General features: G+C 41.4%; 1 protein-coding gene across 1 annotated transcript in view; it reads right to left on the bottom strand.

Moving 5' to 3' along the window:
• Window positions 1-1444: 1444 nt before the first annotated feature.
• Window positions 1445-23953, bottom strand: part of DCT (dopachrome tautomerase) — a 51008-nt gene continuing 28499 nt past the window's right edge. The window contains exons 7-8 of the mRNA XM_056109970.1: window positions 7217-7418; window positions 1445-1629 (exon numbers count right to left, since the gene is read on the bottom strand). Of these exons, the coding sequence (XP_055965945.1) occupies window positions 1445-1629; window positions 7217-7418 (387 nt within the window). The remainder of the gene's footprint in view (window positions 1630-7216; window positions 7419-23953) is intronic.

The following is a 23953-nucleotide window of genomic DNA, read 5'->3' as shown; positions in this document are numbered from 1 at the left end:
ATTAAGACACAAATTAATGTCAAAAAATTTTACAATTATAAAAGAATTTATTTTGCAACACTGCTAATAGAGTCCAGTTCACTTCTTTTTTTTTTTATTTGCTTTTGGGTCACACTCAGGGATGCTCAGGAATCATTCCTAGCTCTGCACTCAGGCATCATTCCTGGCGGGGTTCAGGGAACCACATGGGATGCCAGAAATTGAACCCAGGTCGGCCACGTGCAAGGCAAATGCTCTACCTGCTGTACTATCACACCTGCCCCAAAGTTCATTTCTGTAAAACCACTTCTTTGAAATCATAAGTTACAATCATTTTATTTTTCTTATACCGTGGATAGAAGTACATAAAGTGATCTATTCATTTTCTTTAAGGTTGAATTTTCTCCCATCATTGAAAAATACACCCATATAATGCTCAGTGATATTTCCTGGATTTATTTGCATAACAGTCAAATGTAAGTAAATACTAATTTTTTTTATTCTACAAGTTTATTTTACCTCTGTATTTGTTAAAATGCATTCGCCACTCATTTATTATAATGTTATAAAATGTTATTTCTCTTACATGAACTACAAACTTAGAAAATTATTTCCCTTAGGAGCACATTATAAAACATAATATTTGGGGGAAAGCTACATGCACTACAGATAAAAAGTAGTTAAGTAGGAACAATTTCTCTTTATTTTTTTACTTAGAACGGATCTTGCTTTAAACAAATCCTTTGAAACTATGACATATGAAAATTCTGATATACCTACAAGATAAGCTAGATGTGGTTATTAGCTTTATAGAATCATTTATAAAGGAGCTCGTCTATAAAAAGTCACTTCCCCTGGTACTTTTAACAAGCAATCGATTATCCCCAACTTTTTCAGAGCATATCTACCGTTCATAATTATATCTTCATTTTCTGCAATTCTCTTTAGGTATCAACACAGAATGGAGGGGGCGAGGGTCAGCTCCATGGTAAAGGGTTGACCTCGGAAGCATGAGATGCTGACTTTTACCCCAGCACCATAACACACACCAAGGAAGAGTGTTGCTTCAGCACCACAATTAAAGCACGAAACTCTGCCCAGCTCTGCAGACAGATGCTGTGTGTGTGTGTGTGTGTGTATGTGTGTGTGCGCGCGCGCCCACACCATGGCTTAGTGTGCAAGTACTGTTACCCAGTGTGTGGGACCCGAGGTCACAACAGTCACAGCAAAAGAGAATTGAAGGATGAAGGGAGGCAGGTAAGAAGAAACAAGCAAAAGAAAGAACAGCAGTCCTGAGTTCAAAGCCCGAACCTTCCATGCTAATGGGAAAATGTTGAATTTTCTATGAATGCTATTCAATGTCACTGCGGCTAAAGAAAAAACAATTCTCGTCTCCTCGACCCAGTGTGAGGCTGCCGAAGAGGTGCTGGGTCAGCAGGGATGCGCATCGATCTCTCCTCTCCCATCAGGCGTATGCACCTGGGGCTTCCCCAGTGTAGCTCCTGCTGTTCAGCTGCGTGTCCAGGAGGGCCGGGAAGCCCCGCCGACGTCGTCTGGACAGGATGGGAAGCAGCAGCCCCAGACTGCCCAGGGCCACCAGCGCGCCCACCAGCACTGAGAGCGTGGCTGCCCAGCCTGGGGTCTCCGCACCTGCAATCAAAGCACAAGAGAAGCGTCTGTGATGAGGACATTCATAGCTGCATTGTTTGACGCAAAGAAAGAAAAAGCCCATTTGCCTTTGCATGTTTGAGGAGAAAGCTATATATACATTTTTGTTTTGTTTTCTACCCAGCCATGCCCAGGTTTGCAGGGGCTGGAACCATAGTACAGCAGGTAGGGCAGTTGCAATCCCCCACATAGCCAGGAGTAAGCCCAAGCACCATGGGGCATACCCTTCATACCTAGCCCCCCCTAAAAAATACTTCTTTTAAAAATACTATGTTTCCTGGTAGAAAATGTGATCTCTTCCCTTCCAACTATTTACCACGGCCAGGATGTTTTTCTTGAGGCAGTGGAAAGTAGTTTCCTATTATTTAAATACACTTTCTGGCATTAAATATTTATACAGCAAAAATTTATACAGAGTTTTTTTTCTGACTTTTTGAGTCACACTTGGTGATGCTTAGGGGTTATTCCTGGCTCTGCACTCAGGAATTACTCCTGGTGGTGCTTGGGGGATCACATGGGATGCCAGAATTTGAACCCGGGTTGGTCACATGCAAGGCAAGTGCCCTACTCACTGTAGTATCTCTCTGGTCCCCATTTTTGGTTTGGTTTGGGGGCCACACCTGGAAATGCTCAGGGGTTACTCCTGGCTCTGCACTCAGGAATTACTCCTGGTGATGCTCCGGTGACCATATGGGATGCTGGGGATGGAACCTGTGTCAGCAGCATGCAAAGCAAGTGCCTTACCTGCTGTACTTGAGAAGGAGAAAGAGAGAGAAGAAAGGTAGGGGTGGGGGCTGGGGGTGATGGGAGGGAAACTGGGAATACTGGGAATACTGGTGTTGGGAATGGGTGTTGGAACACTGTACGACTGAAACTTAATCATGGACAGCTTTGTAAGGGTCTATCTCACAGTGATTCAATTTAAAAATCTTTAAAAAATTATTATACAGAATGACCCCTTCAGGGAAGTATGTAATGCCTTTATCTCTCCACCCTTGAAGAAGCTCGAGTTCTCTCTTGAGCACATTTCTTTCTCTTCCTCTCTCTCCCTGCCCCACTCCCTGTCCCTCTCTCTCTCGTTCTCTTTCTCTCCCTCTCTCCCTCTACACCTTCAAAAACCCTTCAAATATAATCTGTTTTGAAGAAGAAGGAGGAGGAGGAAGAGGAGGAAAAGGAAGAGGAGGAAAGAGGAGGAGGAGGAAGAGGAAGAGGAGGAAAAGGAAGAGGAGGAAAGAGGAGGAAGAGGAGGAGGAGGAGGAGGAGGAGGAGGAGGAGGAGGAGGAGAAGAAGAAGAAGAAGAAGAAGAAGAAGAAGAAGAAGAAGAAGAAGAAGAAGAAGAAGAAGAAGAAGAAGAAGAAGAAGAAGAAGAAGAAGAAGAAGAAGAAGAAGAAGAAGAAGAAGAAGAATTCCTTTGTAAAGGTTCTTTTTTATGGTTTCTGGTAGGGGCAGTGTGCTGTGGAGATCACTCAGAGGATCTCTCAAAGTACATACTGGTGCATGTACTTTGCATGCAGGAGGTGTGGGTTCCATCTGAGTACCACATGGTTCTCCAAACACTAGTAGGGGCTCAATCCCTTAGCACTAAGCTGGGCATGGCTGTGTGTGGCCCCAAAGTAAAATAAAGCAAAAATGTACATAATAATATATATACATCAAGAAAATTCAGCACTTAGAGTGAGGAGGGGTTGGGAACCGGCTGTGTTGGCTGGAGCATACAGATGCTATGCATGCAGAAGGTCTGGATTTAACACTCCCACCCCCTAACAGCAAGCTAGGAGTAGCCCCTGAGCACCATTGGGTATAGCTCAAAAATGGGCTTGGGTGGGTGCTAGTGGTATATAAAAAAATAAAATAAATGGTCTCTGGGAAAATGACAGATATATATATATACTATATATATATGTATATATATATATTATATAATATGTGTGCTTCTCAGGTAGAGAAATTCTGCTATTACCTCTCCTTTCTTTGTGTGGTGAGAAATGTCTGAAGTCTATCAGATAGGTTATTATACCAGAAAGGATTTCATAACAGAAGCAGATAATATCTGTACCCACTGAAATAGCTGTGAATAAAAATCTTAACTTTCCATATGATAAATAAAATCCTCTCCTCAGATATCTTTACAAAGGATCTTCCACAACAGAAGTGGGCTTCATTTTTAGTAGATCTAGGTCAACGTGACATTTCTTTCAGAACGCTAACGTGGTCTCATACACAGAGTCTGAAATTCCATTTCTCTGAACTAGGCTCTTGTCTCTACACAACACTTCAAGTGGAAAAGTCTCCGTCTAGTTTTCCAGTCTTGCAGAGACTCTGACCACTCCAAGGGGTGTCTCCAACTGTGTCCTCTCCTGCTCCAGTCCACCATCTATTTCCAGTCTTGTCTCCTTGATACGGTGGGAACTGATTTGACCATCTTGACCACTGACTGGTTGTATTTTCTTTCTGGGGGTGGGGGGAGAGTCACATCTGGCGGTGCTCAGGGGTCAGTCCTGGTGGTGCTTATTGTCACAGGATGCCAGGAATCTAACTTGGACCAGGTCAACATTTGCAAGATTCCCACTAGTTCATCCTAGTTCTTTAACACTGGTTAGTTGTACCTGTGAGCGTGTGCTCCGGCCATTGAGCTCTCCCTGACCCCATCTTGACCGTTGCAAATGCCCACCTCAGTGGCATTCAGCCCATGCACATTTTTCATTGTTGCACAAACATGTTCTCCACAGAACTCCTCTCTTGTACGAAACTAATATGGTGACTCCCTATTATCCCAACGAGTCTCTGACACTGACCACGGCCATTCTAACTCTCTGTCTCTATGAATCCAACTACTCTGGGGACTTGATAGAAGTGGAGAGCTACCAGTTTTGTCCTTTCATGAGTGGCTTGATTCACTTCACACGAAGCCTCCAAGATTCACCCATCTCGTGGCCTGTCACAGGGCCGGCATCCTCTGTAAAGTGGAATAATCTGCCATTGTATGGTTTCTCCACGATGGGTCTGTCCATTCATCAAGGCCTGGGTGCTTGGACAGTTTCCACCTTTTATCTATTATACACTTGCTACCATGAGCAGGGGTAGACAATCAGCTCTTTGAGACCTCTGCTTTCAATTCTGTGGGGTTTATACCCAGAAGGGGAACTGCCGGAGGCTAGGAGAGGTCTACATTTTGGAGAAGCTGTCATAATATTTTGCAATCGGGATATCATTGACTTCCCCACCAGCAGGGTACTCGAGCAGGGCCTAATATCTCCCCATCCCTGCTCACACAGGTGAAGGTCTGCATCTTCGTGACGTCCCACCAAAGCACACAGGAGGCTGTCTCATTGCAAATTCTGTCTAGCTTCTTGTTTCTGTCTAGGTCTCTGAAACCAGGCCCTTCTCAAACACCCAATCTTAACTCATGGTTGTCTTCGCCTGGTGCTTTGCACCAGAGCTTGGCTTCCTTCTCACACTCTTCTTGAGAGGTGCTCAAGCTAATTTGAGTTCCTGCCCCCTTTACAGAAAGAGAAAATAAATCAGTCCACATCTGGCTAAAAATCTCCTTCCTTTCTGATAACAAACAGAAAGTGCCCCTCCATCATACCTGAGGCAACAACCATGTCCCTGGGTCCATCCAGGGGACCCTTGAGGGCAATAATAAAACGACAAATGGAACTACAACAGGGGCCTGGGAAAGATAAAAATGTGTGACTGAAACTCATACATGAAAGCTTTGTAACTGGATCTCACGGTGATTCAATAAAAAAAATTTTTTTTAAATGTGTCTTCTTTATAGGATACACCCTACCCATACTCCAAAAGTACCGCACCACACCACATTTGATGGGGTTCACAGTAGTAGGCAACAAATCTTAGAGGGAAATATTTACAGATATATATACAAAAGCACACAAGGCTCCACCTTTAGCAACATGTTAGTGATCTCTTACAGAAGGTCTTAATGTCCCCTGTTGAAATAGAACAATCTTTACTCTTTTTCCTCTAAGGATACTTTTTTGTAGCATCTTCAGCAGTTTTTCATAACAAACAATACAAAATACATTATTTGGGTTCTGCTCTGGGACAGGGATTGGGGTTCAGGATGGAAATATCTGAAACATGGTGGTGGGAAGGTGTATTGGTGATGGGATTGGCGTTTGAATATTAATGTAATCAAATATTGTGAACTACCTTATAAAATAAAAGAAATTTTAAAAAAATGTGCATCTTCTGTACAGACTTCTTGGGGATGGGGGGGTACCCAAGAGATGTTGAGGAAACTAAAGGGTTCTCCTGGCAATTTTCAGCCAATCTTTCATTACCAGGGTTCAAGGATGCAGTGCTGTTTAGGCTACAGGAACTATGTCGAGATTGAACTGAGGTCATCCTATTGCTGAGCTTGTACTTCAGCCCTAGCTCTTCAATTCCTAGATTCACTTTCAAAATATCCTCTGCTCTCTTGAACCAAGTGGTAAAGGCTAATTAAAATGGATACACTTAAAAAAGAATTACTCAAAAGCCAGAGAGATAAGCCAACGGGATAAGTTCATGCTTTGCACATAGGAGGGTTCAATCCTTGATGTGGCATGGTCCCCCAAGCAGCACTGAGAGAGACTCTCAGGCACAGAACAGAGAGATGCCTGCTGAGTGCTGTTGTATATGGCTGTTGTATAAAGCATAAAAATAAATGGATAAAATCATTACTTTAAAAAATATTATTGTAAAATAAAAACAATCAGCAGGCAAACTGGCATTATTAACCTTGCACAGGTTAACCTGTCAGGGGTGGTATGACTTCACAGGAAAAAAAAATAATGTTTATTATAAGATAATAAGGCATTAACCAACCAACCAACAGCTTGCCTTTACTTAAAATTTTGACCATCAGCATGGATTGGGGGTATAATTTACATTGCATGATATTATTGTCTTAATGGCTGATTTTTTGGTCTCTCCTTGAATTTTGAGCTCAAGACAAGGGCTGCACTTATCTATCCTAAACCCAGCCCGACTTAAAAGCAGTCAACTCTAAGTCCTGCCTTTGCCCACTCCGGGCTTGTGTGTTTTTTACTTCATCAGTGATCTGGTGATTCAAACACCAGCCCATAGATCTCTGCTGGTGCACAGATGTAGAAAAGTTAAGAACTACTGGTCTATCACCTTGATTATAACTACTAGTGTGAGGACCAATCTACAGGACAGGTGCTGGTCCACAGTTGTAAAAACATCTAAGACTGCTGACTTAGCTACTTCAAATCATGGTCAGCTCTTTGTTCATTTGGGAAGAATTACAAAACCAGATGTAGCAGGAGCTAGATCCTCCACCGAACAAAGTCTCCTAACAACTCTCAATTTTCTAAACCAGTCATGCGCCCAGGCCAACCCTTTCCTCATGTTTAATTGCCAGTTTAAAACTCATATCTAAAGGTGACATATATTTTAGAAAATTGCCAATAAACTTAATAAGCTTTGAATGTAGCCATTTAAGATCCTGGTTTACATTTTGGAAAACAAAAAAAAAAGAACCAATGAAAACATCTTTGGAAGATAAATGAGTCACCCATTTAGAAGTTTTGTTAGTCACCTGGCAGGTCAAGGGCGTAGCTATAGCCAAGTTGGTCTGCGGTTAAAAAGAATTCCTCATTAGTCACTGGAGGGAAGAAAGGCACCATGTTGTACAGGCGGTTGTGACCGATGGGCGCCAACTCCTGAGGCCAGGCATTTTCTGAAGGATTGAATCTTTTCATCCACTCATCAAAAACGGCATCAGTAAAGGAATGAAGTACCTGCAAGACAGTTGAAGATGGTATCTAAGGTTGACAGGTCTAATCCAACTCACCTGGAACTTTCTCTAACATAAAATAAGGTTTTTGTTTGTTTGTTTGTTTGTTCATTTTACTTAACAAAAGACAGTGCTCAGGGCTTACTCCTGGCAGTGCTCAGGAGACTATATGTAGTGCCATGGATTGAACTAGAGTCAGTGACTTGCCAGGTTAGAGCTCCCTATCCACCATACTTTCTCTCTAATCCAGAACAGAACTCTTCTTGACATAAAACACTTTCATCTACTCAGTTTAGTTTTAGCAAGATGTTCCTGGCATTTAAGTTAGTTGTTTGGGTTTGATGGCCACGCACAACTGGACTCAGAGCTTTTTCCAACTTGGAGCTTGGGAGTCGCTACCAATGGTACAGTAGGGACCATACAGTGCCAGTGATTCAACTCAGAGCCTCACACACAAGGCAAGTGCTCTCCCTCAGGACTACCACCCCAGCTGCATTACTTTTTTTTTAGTTGGTTGATTTGATTTGGGATCCTCACATGGTGGTGCTCAGGGCTTACTCCTGACTCTGCACTTGTGTACAACTCCTGACAGTGCTCAGGGGACCATATGGGTACTGGAGATAGAGCCCAGGTTGGCCATCTTCAAAGAAATCACCTTCCCTGCTGTATTATTGCTCTGACACTTCCTTTACTTATTACTCAAGGATGTCTGGCTTATGCGTCCCAGCAGAGTTGTAAACACCATTGTCAAGTGAACATGTAGAAACTCACATTGTAGATTTCCTATTGATTTAGGGACTTTAAAGGTTTTCAACAAATGCATGTTTAATGACTTTTGAGAAGAGTAAGTTGCATATTCCAGGCAAATTTCAATGATTTTTGTCTTAACAGAAGAAACAAGCTATGTTTTAGCAGACTTGATATGCACAGGACAAGAGGTGGGAGAGGGAAGGAGAGAGGGAGGAAGGGGATGTGAAAGAGGAAGAAAAATATCCAGAATGGTTTTCAAGTTTCTTCTCACCTAAAACACCCAGAATTCTATGCTTGAAAATTGTAACCCTCTCATTTGAGTTCTTGGCATTGTGTCAGGAAAAGAAACTCCAAAAATTTTGTTCTATGCATATCACTCATTATTTTTCCAAGGTAACTATTAATTCCTTGTCAAGTTCATAAATTATTATTATTAAAATAATACTAACAACACACCAGTAAGATTGACATACATCAAAAAGAAAAAAAAAACAGTGTTGAATGGTGTGACAAAGGGTGTGGCAAAAGATTTTTGCTCTTATTGGTGGGAATACCACGTGGTAAAGCTTTTTGGAAAACAATATAACATATTTCATAAAACCTAAAAATTGTGCTTCCATGTGACTCAGAAATCCCACTTTTTACCATATATGCCAAGGGTCAAAAACACTATTTTGTAAAAATATTTTCACTTCTATATTCACTGTAGCATTATTCACAATAGCCAAAATCTGGAAAAACCCTAGTGTCCAAAAACAGATGACTGAATTTTTAAAAATCTCTCTCTCACACACAAAGTGAAATACACTTGACTATAAAAAAAAGATAAGATCATGCAATTTTCCTCTATATGGACAAATTTGGAAAGTATCATCATGCTGAGCAAAATCGGTCAGGAGTCGAGGGACAAATATAGAACGGTCTGTCTTATATGTGGGACGCAAAGAAGTATAGTAGGGGAATAACAAATAGACAAAGGCAACAGAACATGAGAACTGGTCTACAGAATGGAGCTGACTATAGTAGGTAAACACTGATATTAGGGTTGAGGAACTAGGATACTCTGGAGGAGGATGCGATATTGGAAAGTTGCCTGCATGGAACCCTATTATATACACATCATGGTATCTCAAACAAAATTTTTTTAAATATTTATTAATAGCAAAACACCCACTTATATAGACCAAGAACTGCAATAGGATGTCAATGTAAGTTCCATCTTCTATTCCTAGCAGAGAGAGCTCTTCCTTCACCCCTAGATGGGAAGTTCAAGGATCTCTGATGATGTCGTGCTTCCTATCACTGTGTGCCCCTGATACCTGTCATCCCAAGACCTGGACCATAGGGGCCGGGACACATTTATTTCAATCAACACTTGTTCAATGAATTAATTCAGCCACTCACCACACTGCCTTCCTTTGCAGCAATTGCACTATCCTGTGTTTGTTTCTCTATTTCTCCGAATAAGATCCCTCACACCTAGCAGTCAGTGATAAGGACTTTTCGCCTTTAAAGACTTGAGCTAGGCATGCAACTGGAAGAGACGGGCTAGAGTGACAGTACAGTGGGTAGAGCTTTTGCCTTGCATGTGGCTGACCCCAGTTCAATCCCTCCCCCCATATGACCCTGAGCCTCACCAGGAGTGATCCCTGAGCTCAGAGCCAGGAGTCTCTGAACCAGGGCTCTGAGCTCTGAACTCAGGGCACCTCTGGGTGTGCTTCCCCCCAATAAAAAAAAATGGAGGGTCCATGCTGAGGAAGAATATATTATCTGATAAAGTGTCATGCAGAGTAGTTTTATTTCTAATAAAATTCAACACAACAGGGTCCTTCCTAGACAATGTCACATCCTCAAGCCTGCCTGGCCAAGCAAGCTTTAAACCTGCTATTCTCTGGCACTAGTTTTGCAAAGACCTGTTTTATGCTCCTACCCCTGATTGCGCCCAGCCAGAATTCCCTTTTCTCTACATTGATTCATTGCTGACATTGCATTGTCCCTCTGGTTTGCAGGATAAAAAAAGCGATGAGACTTTCTGGAACCAGAATGCTCCAGGTTTAATTCTGCAAGTTGCAAATTACTTGGGGAGTGTGTCAGAAATCACTCGTGCAAAGTATATTGCCGGTATCTATGTAACAAATAACATGTTTAAGTCTTTCCTAAGATTTCTGCCTGAATTGCCTCACGTGGCTATATTTGAAAAAGTGAAAAGAATCAACACATTTACAGAAGCAAATTTTTCCCCCGAGAAAATGCTTAAAATTTATGACAGAGACAAATTAGAAATCCAAACTGCAATAGCTCAAAGACCTGAGCAAGAAAAGAGACACAAGTTTTTTAATTCTAAGATCTTGGCTTTGAGTAACAAAGATTGAAGGCATAAAGCAAGGCTAAAGCCATAAAAGAGATTTTGATGCATCAGCAACTACTTTGGAAGAGGACATGATCGTGTACACGGTGGTACTTTCCAACAAGTAGAGTTTGGAACATTACGTTGGAGAAGGGGTATTTATCCTTGGAAAGGAGCCAGCATTGGTTGTCAAAGTAGGTTCATTAGAAAGATCCCCCATATCCTGAAACCTGGAAAGTCCTGGTTAGGTTAGTAGTTGAGAGGGAGAGAGAGAAAGAGAGAGAGAGAGAGATGTTATGTTTCATCGTCCAAGTGGGCCCCCAGTGGTCCTGTCAGCCTTGCCCACAAAATCTGCTTCAAGCATGGTACCCAAGTAATAGATCCAGAGGTCTACAGTTGCAAGAAGCACACCTGGTTTCTTGTCCAATGTTCAGTTCCCCCATTCCTCCTCACCAATCTCAACAGTGCCTCAACTGAACCAATATGTCAAGCTATTCCTAAGATTTAACAGGAAGTCACTGGTTTAATCTGAGCAGTTCCTTAAAGGAGGTTGATTTAATAGAAAAGAGTATTTTTCCCTTTCTCTTTCTTTTTCGTTGTTTTCTAGATCATGGATGCAATGGAGCTGCAGCCAACAAGCAAAGTTGTGAGGGAAAGTTTCCCCCTTGAGCTGATGCAATAGCTCAATAGGATGAGTGCATATTTTGCATGCAGGAGGGTCAGGTCAACCTCTGTACCACAGCTCACCAGAAGTCTGTGGCCCAAAAAGCAAGGAAAAAGACTCTCATTAAGGATGCGAGAAAGGATGAAAGTGTTGGATAACTATAACACATTGCCCAGTCCTGGCCTACCTGTCCCTGGGGTTTTTTACATATGAAGAAGATGCACCTCCTTTTGGCTTAAGCTTCTGAAATTTGGGCTTTCTGTCCTAAGCAGCTGGAACAAATTCTAAGTAATGCCCAAAAGAGTATCTAGGGACTATTAGAATGTATTTTCCAAAGAAGGTTGTATAAAGGCTTTTGGCCTTTTAGATCCATTCTAGGATAATTTTCCTTCTCTTCCTCTCTCCTCCTCTCCTTCAGTGCCAAAGACAAAACCCAGATAAGTGCTCTAACACTGAGTCACATCCCGAGCTCTGTGTCCACTCTGTAATCAAGTCCAAGATCAAGCATGATTAGAAAAGAAGATGCAAGAGTCCTGGGACACAGAAGAGACAAGATTCAGTGCTGCAAGAAGTAAATAGCTTCTGGAAAGTACCAGAATCCACCCAGTTCAAAATGTAAATAATTAAGGAGGGCACAAGAGTATAAAGCAATTCATAATTTGGAGAGATAAAAGAACAGGAAAAAATAATGAGGATAGATTATAGGTCTCAGAAGGACCATAAAACATTAAACAATAAGTGCTTGAATGGGCACTATTCACAGAGTATACAGTGTACAGAAAGTAGTCGAAGGAAAAAAACAGCGGGTACGTGCCAAGAAGATGCAAAGGACACAATCATCAAAATGATGTTAACTGCAACATATCCACAGTGGAAAGAGAAAGAGGTCAGCCTGTAAAGGTGTGTTTTTGTTACATTTGTGAACATTGGTCATAGAAGAAAAATAAGGGATTGTATTTGTGGAAATCATGGCACCTGTGGGACTGTGTCCATGACACATGTATTTTTTGGAAAATATATTCTAATAGTCCCTAGATACTTTTTTGTGCAATGGACACAGTTAAGTTCTACTCAGCTCATACATATGTAAATGCAGAAGGTAATGACTGTTATTAATAAAGGCAACAGTGAAGGAAAAGTTTATCATCTGTTGCCTTATATGTGCCAAAGAGATCTACAGCTGTACTTTGGTATTGAAAAATGGAAGCCTTTTGAAATGAGGATACATGTTTTGGTATACCTATGTTAGATCTGCTGCGTTCCAGTAAGAAAGAATCCAAGAAGGGAAAACCAAACACTGAATTACAACTTGGAAGTAATATTGAAGCAAAATGCTTTGAAGGATCCTCACCCTGGACTTACCTAATAAATACTTGTTGCAAAACCAGAACTAAATAAATAAGAACCACCAGTGAGATTTCAAGGTAAGATATTTCTAATGCAAGGCTTGATGAAGAAACCATCAATCCACAAATACAGTGCTCCGAGGTCCAAAGAAATGGGACAAAATACAGGAAAAGCGTAAGCATCTTTCTTAGACCCTTAATGACTGAGGTGAATCAGACACGACCCTTTCTTCAAAGACTGCATGTGCAGCGGCCACTAGAGGTGTGAAATGAGTGTTTCCACCCAGGGAAGGACCACCATGGAAACAGGCCATGGACACAGACTTTATCAGTTCTCAGAACATCACACACTGGTTCTCCCCGCTGGTGTTCATGTATTCCCATCTAGAATCTGCACTTTGCCATCATAGTTCATTTTATTTATTTATTTATTTATTGCTTTTTGGGTCACACCTGGCAATGCACAGAGGTTACTCCTGGCTCTGCACTCAGGAATTACTCCTGGCGGTGCTCAGAGGACCATATGGGATGCTGGGAATCGAACTTGGGTGGGCCGCATGCAAGGCAAACGCCCTACACGCTGTGCTATTGCTCCAGCCCCCATAGTTCGTTTTATAATCATTTACATGATCATTCTCTGGACTGCTGAGAATTCACAGGTAAAAGTCAGAAGCCAAAGATATAGTTCAATGGGCTGGGAGCATGTTTTGCATGATGTACACCCAGGACAGAGTTGGGAGAAGCCCCAGGACACTGTTGGGTGTGGCCTCAAAACAAAGCCACCCTAGAGACTCAGTTCTGTTTGGGGGTGTTCCAATTTAAGACAGAAAGAGACATGAACAAAAAAAATTGTAGCAAATGGGCAAGTATGGGATAAGCTCATTCATCTGTAAAAAAATAGACAAAACCAAACAAGACAATACGATTTTATCTCAAACAATGACAAACCCTTGGACTTGGATTACAAAACTCTTAATACCAAGAAGCGGGAAGATAATAGTGTAGAACAAAGTGATGGAGTGGCAGTAATATAAGGACAGTGGTGGAGGGTTGTGGGCACTTCTGCAATGGAGAGATGCGGTAACTCCCTGTAATCAAACCGTTCATGTTAACATTATCGAAAACATTTTATCGGAACTACAGTAAGTTAGAAAAGTCTATTTATGTTGGGTCAGATTTTCGAAATGAGAGAATTCCTAACAGTAATTCTTTAAAAGGGCTGGAGCAATAGCACAGTGGGTAGGATGTTTGCCTTGCACATGGCCAACCCAGGTTCGATTCCTCTGTCCCTCTTGGAGAGCCCGGCAAGCTACAAAGAGTATCCCACCGGCATCACAGAGTCTGGCAAGTTCCCCCTGGCATATTCGATTTTCCAAACACAGTAACAACAAGTCTCACAATGGAGACGTTACTGGTGCCCACTCGAGCAAATTGATGAACAATGGGAGGACAGTGCTACAGACAGTGCAGTGCAATTCTTTAAAAACACAAAAACAAAAACCAGTCAGTGACCAGGGGATGGATCAGTAGCTAAAGCTACATGTTTTCCAAGCATGAGGCCATGAGTTCCATTCCCAGGGACACCCACATATGCAGGACCTGGTCCTTGCAGCTTTGCTGTTGGGACCTCTTTTTTTATAATTTTTTTTTATTTTATAAGGTGGTTCACCATATTTGATTACAGTTAATATTCAAACACCAATCCCACCACCATTACAACTTGCCACCACCAAATTTGGGATGTTTCCATCCCAAGCCCTAATCCCTGTCCCAAGGCACAACCAAAATAATATATTTTGTATTGTCTATTATGGAAAACCACCAACAATGCTACAAAAAATATCCATAGAGGAGACAGTGTGATGAATGTTCTATTTTGGCAGAAGCCATTAAGACATTCTTTAGAATATCATTAACATGTTGTTAAAGTTTGAGTGATGTGATCTTTTGTATATATATCTAAAACTATGTATACATGCATGTAATTATATGTATATATATATATATATATATTTCCCTCTATGATTTGTTGCCTACTATTTGAATACCATCCAATGTGGTGTGGTACTTGGAGAGAATGGGTAGGGAGTATCTTATGATGTGATTCACGGACGCTCAGTTCAGGAATATGCTCACTTATATGTGAGGCTCCACCTGAACGTGTGGGGTGCGGCCTTGAGCATAGTGGCGGTTGGGTTCTGGAGGTTTTTGGCTTTTACCCGCCCCTGTTTGGTGGCATGGCTATGGTGGGCATCATGTTGCTCCCTTCTGGGAGAAAAAGCTGTGTGATCTGGATGGTGACCAATAAGGAGATTATCTAGTGCCAGCAAGAGGTGGCTTATGGGCATGACCCCTGGGTCACTGGAGATTTGGGGGTGGGAGGGAACGAACAGAGAATCTCTGCTTGCTGTTGGACCCTCTTAGTGCCTCCCCAGAGTGTAAAGTCTGTGGTACCCAGTTCTCTGTGTGCAAGCACAAAAAGTTAAGTGTATGGCCCCAGATAAGCACTGTAGCTTGAGAGGGATATGCACCATGTCTGGGGACTGCTCTCTGGGAAAAAGACTGGGAGCTGGGCGCATCACAGCGATTCTGGTAAGCACGACAGCCACAACATGCTTGAGCATCACAACTAAATGATACTCCCCCTGCCCCCCCCCTCCAGTGAGCATGTGTGCAAGAATGACACTAAAGAGTGGACCCCCTACTGAGCATTGCCGTGTTGTGTATGAACCTCACCACACTGGGTGTGACCCTGGGTCATTGCCATGACAGTGACAACAAAATGGGAAAGGTGGGGTCTTTTTTTTCTTTCATTACAGAGCATTTAAACATACTTCTTGTTTTATGCTCACATTTTTTTTATCCTTACTTTACTCTACAAGGATGTGAAGCAGCGTATAATCAAGACGCTGGTTTTCCATTTCCCTATACATGTCAGATGTAATAGGCTTAACAAAGCTAATCCCCACCCCCAAGTTCACTGCATTGATTCAGCTCAGCACGGGGAGGCAGCTACATCAGAGACAGCACATTCCGGAGGAACAAGAAGCAGTAAAAAAAAAAAATAGAATACTTGGGGGATGGAGAGGTAGTACCATGGGGAAGGAGCTTGCCTTAGATGTGGCCAGTCTGGGTTCCATCCCTGGCACCACATAGGGTTCCCTGAGTAACACCAGGAGTGATTTCTGAGCACAGAATAGGTGTCACTAGGGCGCTCGCCTTACAAGCAGCCAACATGGCCGACCCGAGTTCGATTCCTCCGCCCCTCTCGGAGAGCCCGGCAAGCTACCGAGAGTATTCGATATGCCAGACACAGTAACAACAAAGTCTCCAATGGAGACGTTACTGGGCCCGCTCGAGCAAATCGACGATCAACGGGAGGGCCTTTACCTTTACCTTTACCTGGGAACAACTGGGGGTGGCCTTAAAAACCCAAGGGAAAATAAGAAAAATGACAAGAAAATATGACATTTATGCTACCATACATTTTTTTTTTCTAGGCAGAGCTCTGCCAAAATGGTATAGTTCCTAGTTTTCTCTTCCTCTCCTACTGACCCACCTGCTCATCATATCCTAAGTAGAAAGATTTTCAAGTATTTTATAGGAGTCACTTTTTTTTCTTTTTGGATCACACCTGGCAGTGCACAGGGGTTACTCCTGACTCATGCACTCAGGAATGACTCCTGGTGGTGCTTGGGGGACCATATGGGATGCTGGGAATCGATTCTGGGTGGGTCGAATGCAAGAAAAATGCCCAAACTTCTGTACTATCGTTCGCCCCAGGAGTCACATTTTTAAAAATCACCATTTCTGTATTACATTCATATAATAATACATATTCAAATATGTATCTGTATACATAAAACATACATGATCTGCACTGAGCATAAAACACTATAGCATGGGGGGCAGTGAGATAGTACAGTGGGAAGGGTGTTTGTCTTATATACAGCTGACCCAGGTTTGATCCCCAGCATCCCAAAAGTCATTGGTCCCCTGAGCACCAGCAGGAGTAATTCCTGAGTGCAGAGCCAGGAATAATCCCTGAACATCACCAGATGCAGTCAAACAAACAAAACAAAATACAATAGATAACATGCAAAGAGAAGAGCGCTGGATATCAAGAGTACTGGGAATTTAGCTGCTAGGTCATTGAGGAAGAAAGCTTATGTTTAAGGATTGAACTGTGAAGAGATGTAAGTAGAATACTCGCAGAGGCTTTCCTTTACACACGTCAGCTCTAAATATAGCTCAAGGAACCACTATTCATGTAGTAGGACTCTCATCTATGGAAACAATGTAGAGACTTCTCGAAAAATGAAAGCTAGAACTGCCATATGACTCAGTCATCTCACCCCTTGGCATCTAACCCAAGAATTCAGAATGGTAATTTGAAAAAAAAAATATTTGAGCTCCTGTGTTCACTGAAGCATTATTCACAAGAGCCAAGACCTGGAAGCAACCCAAGTACCCAAGAATGGCTGAGCGGATAGGAAATTGTGATCCACATTCACAATGGAACACAACTCAGCTCTGAGCAAAGGAAATCCTGCAGTTCCTGCTACATAGATAGAACTGAAGGGGATGGTGCGAGTCAAAGGGAAGACAAGCCCTGAATGAGCTCTCATAGGTGAGGAATAGAGAGAAGCCAAGTAAGGAACAAAACAATGGCCAACGATAAGGAGACCCTGAAGTCTGCTGACAGAGTCGAGTTTGCTAAGGATGGGGTGTGTGGTGGGGGGTTGGGCAATGTGGAAGCACCCTGACCCTCCTCCAGTGTGTGGTGTAGCAACACTGCATGCCTGAAACATTTGCTCTTTTTTCTCAAATAGAAAACCATGTACCATATGTGATTTTTAAATTAATTTTTTATTAAGGGATTATGATTTATAGTTATTTATTATTTAATTTCAGGAATACAGTGAAACATTGCTCTTAATTTGTTTTGCAAATTGCAATACCTAAACCAAAAACAATTTTTTTGAGGTTCAGAAATCAATTTTTTTGTTGCTGTTTTATTTTGTTTGGGGGCCATTTCAGCAGTGCTCAGAGCTTACTTCTGGCCCTTGGCTCAGGGATCACCCCTGGTGGACTTGGGGACCATATGGGGTGCTGGATCAAACACCTTTTAATTTATTTCCCCCTCCCCCCAAGCCCTTTTTAAAAAAAGGGTGGGGGAAAGCTCAGCAGACTTCATAAGCAAGCAGTATAGAGAGAGAAAGAAGGAAGTGCCTGCCATAGAGATAGGCTTGTGGGGTGGGAAGTGATGGCAGTGGGAGGGTAACTGGGACGTTGGTGGCAGGAAATGTACACTGGTGGAGGGATGGGTAGTGGAACATTGTATAACTGAAACCTGATCATGAAGAGCTTTGTAACTGGGTATCTCACAGCGATTCAATTAAATAAATAAATTGATTTTAAAAATTTAAATAAATTTAAAAATGCGGTCAGAGAAAGAGTACAGTGAGCAGGGTGCTTGCCTTACTCTCAAATCTGGGTTTGATCCCCAGAACCCCATGTGATCCCCCCAAGCACCATTAGGATCACTGAGTGCAGAGTCAGGAGTAAGTCCTGACCACTGTCAGGTGTGACTCCCCAAACCAAAAAAAAAAAAAATAGTAACTAAAATAAAGAAACATAGTGCAATGCAGGGAGATGTTCTAGGCAAGAGATATTCCCAAGTCATCCATGCTTAAGGATTCACCACAGCATTAGGAAAGAGGAACTGAAATCAGTGCTAGAATCACCTTAGGTTTGGAATATAAAGGCTACCTGCCACTATACCACACTTAACTTTGTTAATAATTAAGACTGTAGTTCTATTAGCATAGATTTTGTTCTTCTCCAGAGTATGGGTTTATCCCTCTGAAACCCGATATTGAAAACACCCCTAAAGGTGCGTTAACTTAGCACATACCAAATTGTAAAAACAAATTCCCAGGCTGAGCCTATGGAGATTCTGCTACCCCAAAGGAAAAATTGCTCAAATAGTGGATCTTACCCAGCTACCTCAGCTGCTATAAAACCCCACAAGATTCCTAAGGTTGAGTGAATATACAGCACGCCTCCTTGAACACATATGGTCATGTATATTAAATAAGAGAATGTGGTATTTTGAAAATCACAAATGCATGATAAAACTAGAGCCCTATCTTCTCCAAATCCAAGTGTAATTCTGTAGCCCTGCTCTTCATCAATGAATGCTAATTTCTATTAAGAAGATCCCACAGGACTGTATTTCCTGAGCTATAATGCAAGGCATTCGTGGCTACGTGACATCTTATCTCATTCTTACTTTGGACTACCTGACAGGCTACCGAATGTAACCTGCCCACACGGCAGAGTCTGGCAAACTCCCCGTGGCGTACCCAGTATGCCAAATATCAGTAACAATGATGGGTCTCATTCTCCTAACTTTGAAAGGGCCTTGAATATGGCACTTTAAAATCTCAGGGCTAGGACGAAGGAGACGTTACTGGTGCCTGCTCGAGGCAATCGAAGAACAACAGGATGATAGTGATTGCAATCGTGATAATGCAAGGCACTGTGAGAGGAGCACATTAAGAATGGTCTAAATGGGGGTCGGAGAGATAGTACAGTGGATAGAGAATTTGCCTTGCGTGCAGGTGACCAGGGTTCAATCCCCAGCATCCTATATGTACCTCAGAGAACCATCAGTAATAATTACTGAGTGCAGATCCAGAAGTTATCTCTGAGCATCACTAGGTGTGGCATAAAAACAAAGAAACAAAAAAATAATAATAATGTGTAACTGGAAGAAAGGCCAAACTACTGGTAGAAGATGCCTTGGAGATATTTGAGCAAGAAATTTTTGCTATTATCTCTGCTCATACACAGATGGTTTGTATGAACTTTGACTCACTTTTCCATCTCGCCGAACTATTTTTTCTCAGAGGAATGAGGTTCGATAGGACAGTAGCTGCCTTGCCGGGGAAGAGCTACCTTCTGACCCCAGGGAATCACCCCACAAAGCAGGGTACATTCCAGATGGCACACTGCCTTGATTCTTGGAACCACAAGTGTGTGACTACATTGCAAGGGGGAAGAAAGAGGGGAAAGAATAAAATCAAGTAAAATAAGGGGGAAAGTTATTATGCACAATTTTGCAACATGAAAAACTTATGTTTATAGGAGCTCTAGTACAGGAAATGGCACAACAATAGGTGTCCAATAATTTAGTGTTCTAGAAGTGATTAAGAATTTATTAAGGGGCTGGAGTGACAGCACAGAGGATAGGGCATTTGCATTGCACACGGCTGATCCAGGTTCGATTCCCAGCATCCCATATGGTCCCCCTACCACTGCCAGGAGTAATTATTGAGTGCAGAGCCAGGAGTAACCCCTGAGCATCCCTGGTGTGACCCAAAAAGAAAAAATAATGTGCTAAGTACCAGGATTGGTTCTAGAAGTTGAATATGTTATTAATGGCCACATTACCTTCTCATAAACTAGAGAAGCCTAGAAAAAAATGTTTTCATTTGAACCAAATATTAGACTTGTGATAAAAATAAAATCTCTAAAGATAATGTTGTTTTAGTTCTGACTTATATGAGGAAGTGATGACTTTCATGAACTGGTTTATGAACCTTTAGTTTTTTTCCTCTTTCCAGAACTCCTTATCTTATATGCGCAGACAGATCACAGACAAAGAAATGCAAATGATTGTTTAAATGGCTGGGAAAATGCTAAATTCCACTCATGAAAAGAAAAATGCAATTCATAACTCACCGAAGTACTGACCTCACCTATCAGATGGGTAAATATGAAAAACGTTTAACACCGTGTTAATAAGATTACAAAAGCTGTCACTCAACTGCAGAGCTGGTAGGAGAGAAATTAGTTAGTCTTTTGGTGTGCAATTTGTCAATATCTATCAAAATTACAGACTTTTTTAAATAAACCTTTGGCCCGATCCTGTTGGATCTCTTTGCTTGACTTACCCAACATATTCATTCATTCATCGCAGCATCATTTGTAAAATAAAAGATTAGACCCAATTAAAGGCCAACAATAGGAAACTAGGAATTTCAGTATAGATTCCTATTTCAGAATAATAGAAAGCCATTAAAAAGGGTATTAAGGATTGTCACCCATTGCCTCTTTTGCAAACCACAACACCCAATAGGAGAGAAAGAACAAAAGGGAATGCTCTGTCACAGAGGCAGGGTGGGTGAGAGGGATACTGGGATCCATGGTGGTGGGAAATGGGCACTGGTGGAGGGATGGGTATTTGATCATTGTATAATTGAAGCCCAAGCACAAAAATTTGTAAGTCTACAACTGTACCTCTGGTGTCTCACTAATAAAAATAAAAATTTAAAAAAACTCACAGATATAGAAAAAAAGAGGGGCATTAAGGATCAGATGCATAGAACTGGGGTTGGGGGAAGGGGCTAAGGTACTTTCCTGCACACAACTGATCCTGGTTTAATTCCTGGTACTGCATATTGTTCCCTGAGAAGAAACAGGAGTAAGTGTTGGTGTGTACAATACCACCAAGAGTGATTCTTGAGCACAAAACCAAGAGTAACCCCTGAGTATCAATGAATGTAATCCAAAAACCAAAAACCAAAAAAGGGGGGAGGGTTAAAAATCTTTTGGTGAATTCATATGGAATGATTTAGAATTGCTTTTTAAAACACCGAAATCACAGAAACATCTATTGCATGCTACTATTTGGATTTTCAAGAAGTGGAGATAATATAAAACCATTGTTTACTTATATACTTTAAAAAACACATCTGGAAGAATAAGGAGAAATGACCACAGATATCTGGAACTTGGGAAATGGTAGTGAGCCAGAGATTTTCTTTTGTGTCTTCATCACTTGAGTCTCTAATATGCGTTATTTGCTTAAGATCTCTAAGCAAGAAATCAAGGGAGGTAGCTCAGTGGTCAGGGCTGCATTTGATGCATGCAGGATCTGAGTTCAAACCCTGATAATAGGTGGCTCCCATAGCATCCCCAGTGTGGTCCTGAAAGCCCCTGCCAAGATGGCCAGGAGGTTCCCTGCCCCATAGGGCCTGAACTGCTTCACATCCTCCTACCAGAGCACTGAGCTGCCAGTTCAGTTGACCAAAAATTGTCAAGGAGGAACCCCCTACCCCCATACAGACACACCCTGAGCACTGATTGGGAAGCCATCACCCAATAAATTTAGGAAAGTATGTAAAATGTGTGCATTACCATTGTGACAACATAAATGTAGAAGAATATTAAAACTGAAGCAGAAAAATTGCCATGGATCTATGGGTTTTCACAGTTTTACCAATAGTGTTGTAGTCACCAATCACTGAAAATAAACCATGAAACTATTCACAATCTAAAACTTGATGTAAAACAGTGTTCTTTTGACAGATAATGTAACTCAGCATTAATGCATTATCCCTTGCACATGCCAGAGCCTGAGCTTGACCCTAAAAAAAAAAAATTAAACTTTATTTCAATAACTCGTGATATTAAACAAATTGTGATTGTTTTTGTTTGTGTGTTTTTTAAATAAATAAATCCAGGCAGAATGTCCTGACCCGGTGCCAATCTGTCTTTACTGAGGCACCTTGGAGGGGGGCAGGTTGAGTTTCCCTCCCTGCCCCAAGCAGAACCCTAGCAGCCAAAAACCTCCAGAACCCAACCGCCTCCATGCTCAAGGCCCGTCTCCACACACTTGGATAAGCTTCACCCGAGAGGGAACTAGCAGAAAAACCCAGTATGCAGGACCCGTGACTGAGATCTCCAAGCCTGCTCAGATCGACACTGGGCCTCCTCTCCCCAGCTCCCCAGTTTTTCAGTAGCTTGGTAGTCACACCCACAAACTGAACCTTCCCCCCACCATGTAATCTCATCAATGGCCAAGATCCAGAGACTATAAACCAAAGCCCCCAGAAGAGAGCTACACAGAATGTTCTGTATAGACCTTTTATACTCTAACCCACTTACGTACCAAAAGTAGCAAACATTTGGTTTTACCATACTTGCTTGTATTTTCTTATATATGGACTTAAATGGCTCCAGAATGAAATACAACAACCTTCACACACTTCCCTCTTATTATGGTGGGAAGGTACTCGGTGGTGGGATTGGTGTTTGAATATTGTCTGTAATGAACTATTGTGAACTACTTTATGAAAATAAAATATACATTTAAAAAAGAAAGAAATCCATCTATTTTTAAGTGTCTTCCTCTTGGGGAGAAAAAAATGCCTATGTCCCATATGCTAAATTCAATTATTTTTCCAAAAATTGGTCAAAACCAACAGAATCTAAGAACTGATCTTATAGAACAGAGCTAACCATGAGTAAGAAAAGTAGGACCTGAGACAATGGTGGAGGGAAATGAACAGTCTGGTGGGGGGTGAATGGGTGATGTTGGAATGCTAGATGCATGAAACCCTACCACTGACATCATTGTAAAATTGCAAATCTCAGTGACTACAAAAAAATCTTTAAAAAATTTTTCATATAAAGTCAAACTGATACAAGTATTTTACACTTGTTTCTGTGGCTTATTAATTTTACTAAGTTTATGTCTTCATAGAGCAGTAAAGTCAGAAAGGGTCTTATAGGACTGGCTTATTATCAATCATTAGTTCTTTGTAGAAACCCCATTTCTCTGTTCTGGCTTTATATTCCTATGGACCTAAGTCATATTCCTAATAAATCTATCTTATCCAATTGGCTGCCATGTTTAAGAAATATAAATGGTAAATAAGACTACCTGTATGTCACATTCCAAACAGAATTTCGGTGTATAAGGCAGAAAGCAGACAGGAGCTGTTCAGTATTAACCAGGTGACCATGAATTCCCAAGCCACTGAAGAACTGAAAGAATTAGAACTTGGCAAATGCACCTTTCTAAAAGGACAATATAAAAATTTACTTTTAAGAATAGCATCTTTGGAAACTGCAGAGAAAATTATGAGTCTCTTACACAGTTTTTCTTTCATGGCATTTAACTGAACTATTTATAGTTAGGTAGTTTCCTTTCTTTTCTCCTTTCTTCTCTTTACATTATGTCTAATCTAATATTAAATACAGCACTGCTTAGTATTCCTGTGACCTATCCTTTATTTTCTGTGAGAAATGTGTGCATTCCTTTCACTGCCTTGGGAATTATTAAAATTTTAATCACATGCAACTTGGTATCTCTTTTGCTTGAAAAGACTTCACACAACCCCCCCAAAAAAATAAATTTAGCAACCGGTGTATCCAATGTTTTTGCATGAACTGTCTCGTGCATTTGAAATTCTAGAAGCTATAATTCGGTCCACTTAAGTGCTTTAGCTTGAATTTAAAAATGTGAGGCAAATATGAATTGGATTCAACATGAAAATATTTTTGTAAATAAACTAAAATAACTGTGAAATCTAGAGCCAGTGCCAAAAATGTATTCCTTCTGTGCCTTCAAAGAAAAT

This window comes from Sorex fumeus, unplaced genomic scaffold, assembly GCF_029834395.1.
Source record: "Sorex fumeus unplaced genomic scaffold, SorFum_2.1 ptg000008l, whole genome shotgun sequence".
NCBI lineage: Eukaryota > Metazoa > Chordata > Mammalia > Eulipotyphla > Soricidae > Sorex > Sorex fumeus.
The sequence above is the reverse complement of the archived record's forward strand: the minus strand, read 5'-3'. Positions and strand labels throughout refer to the sequence as shown.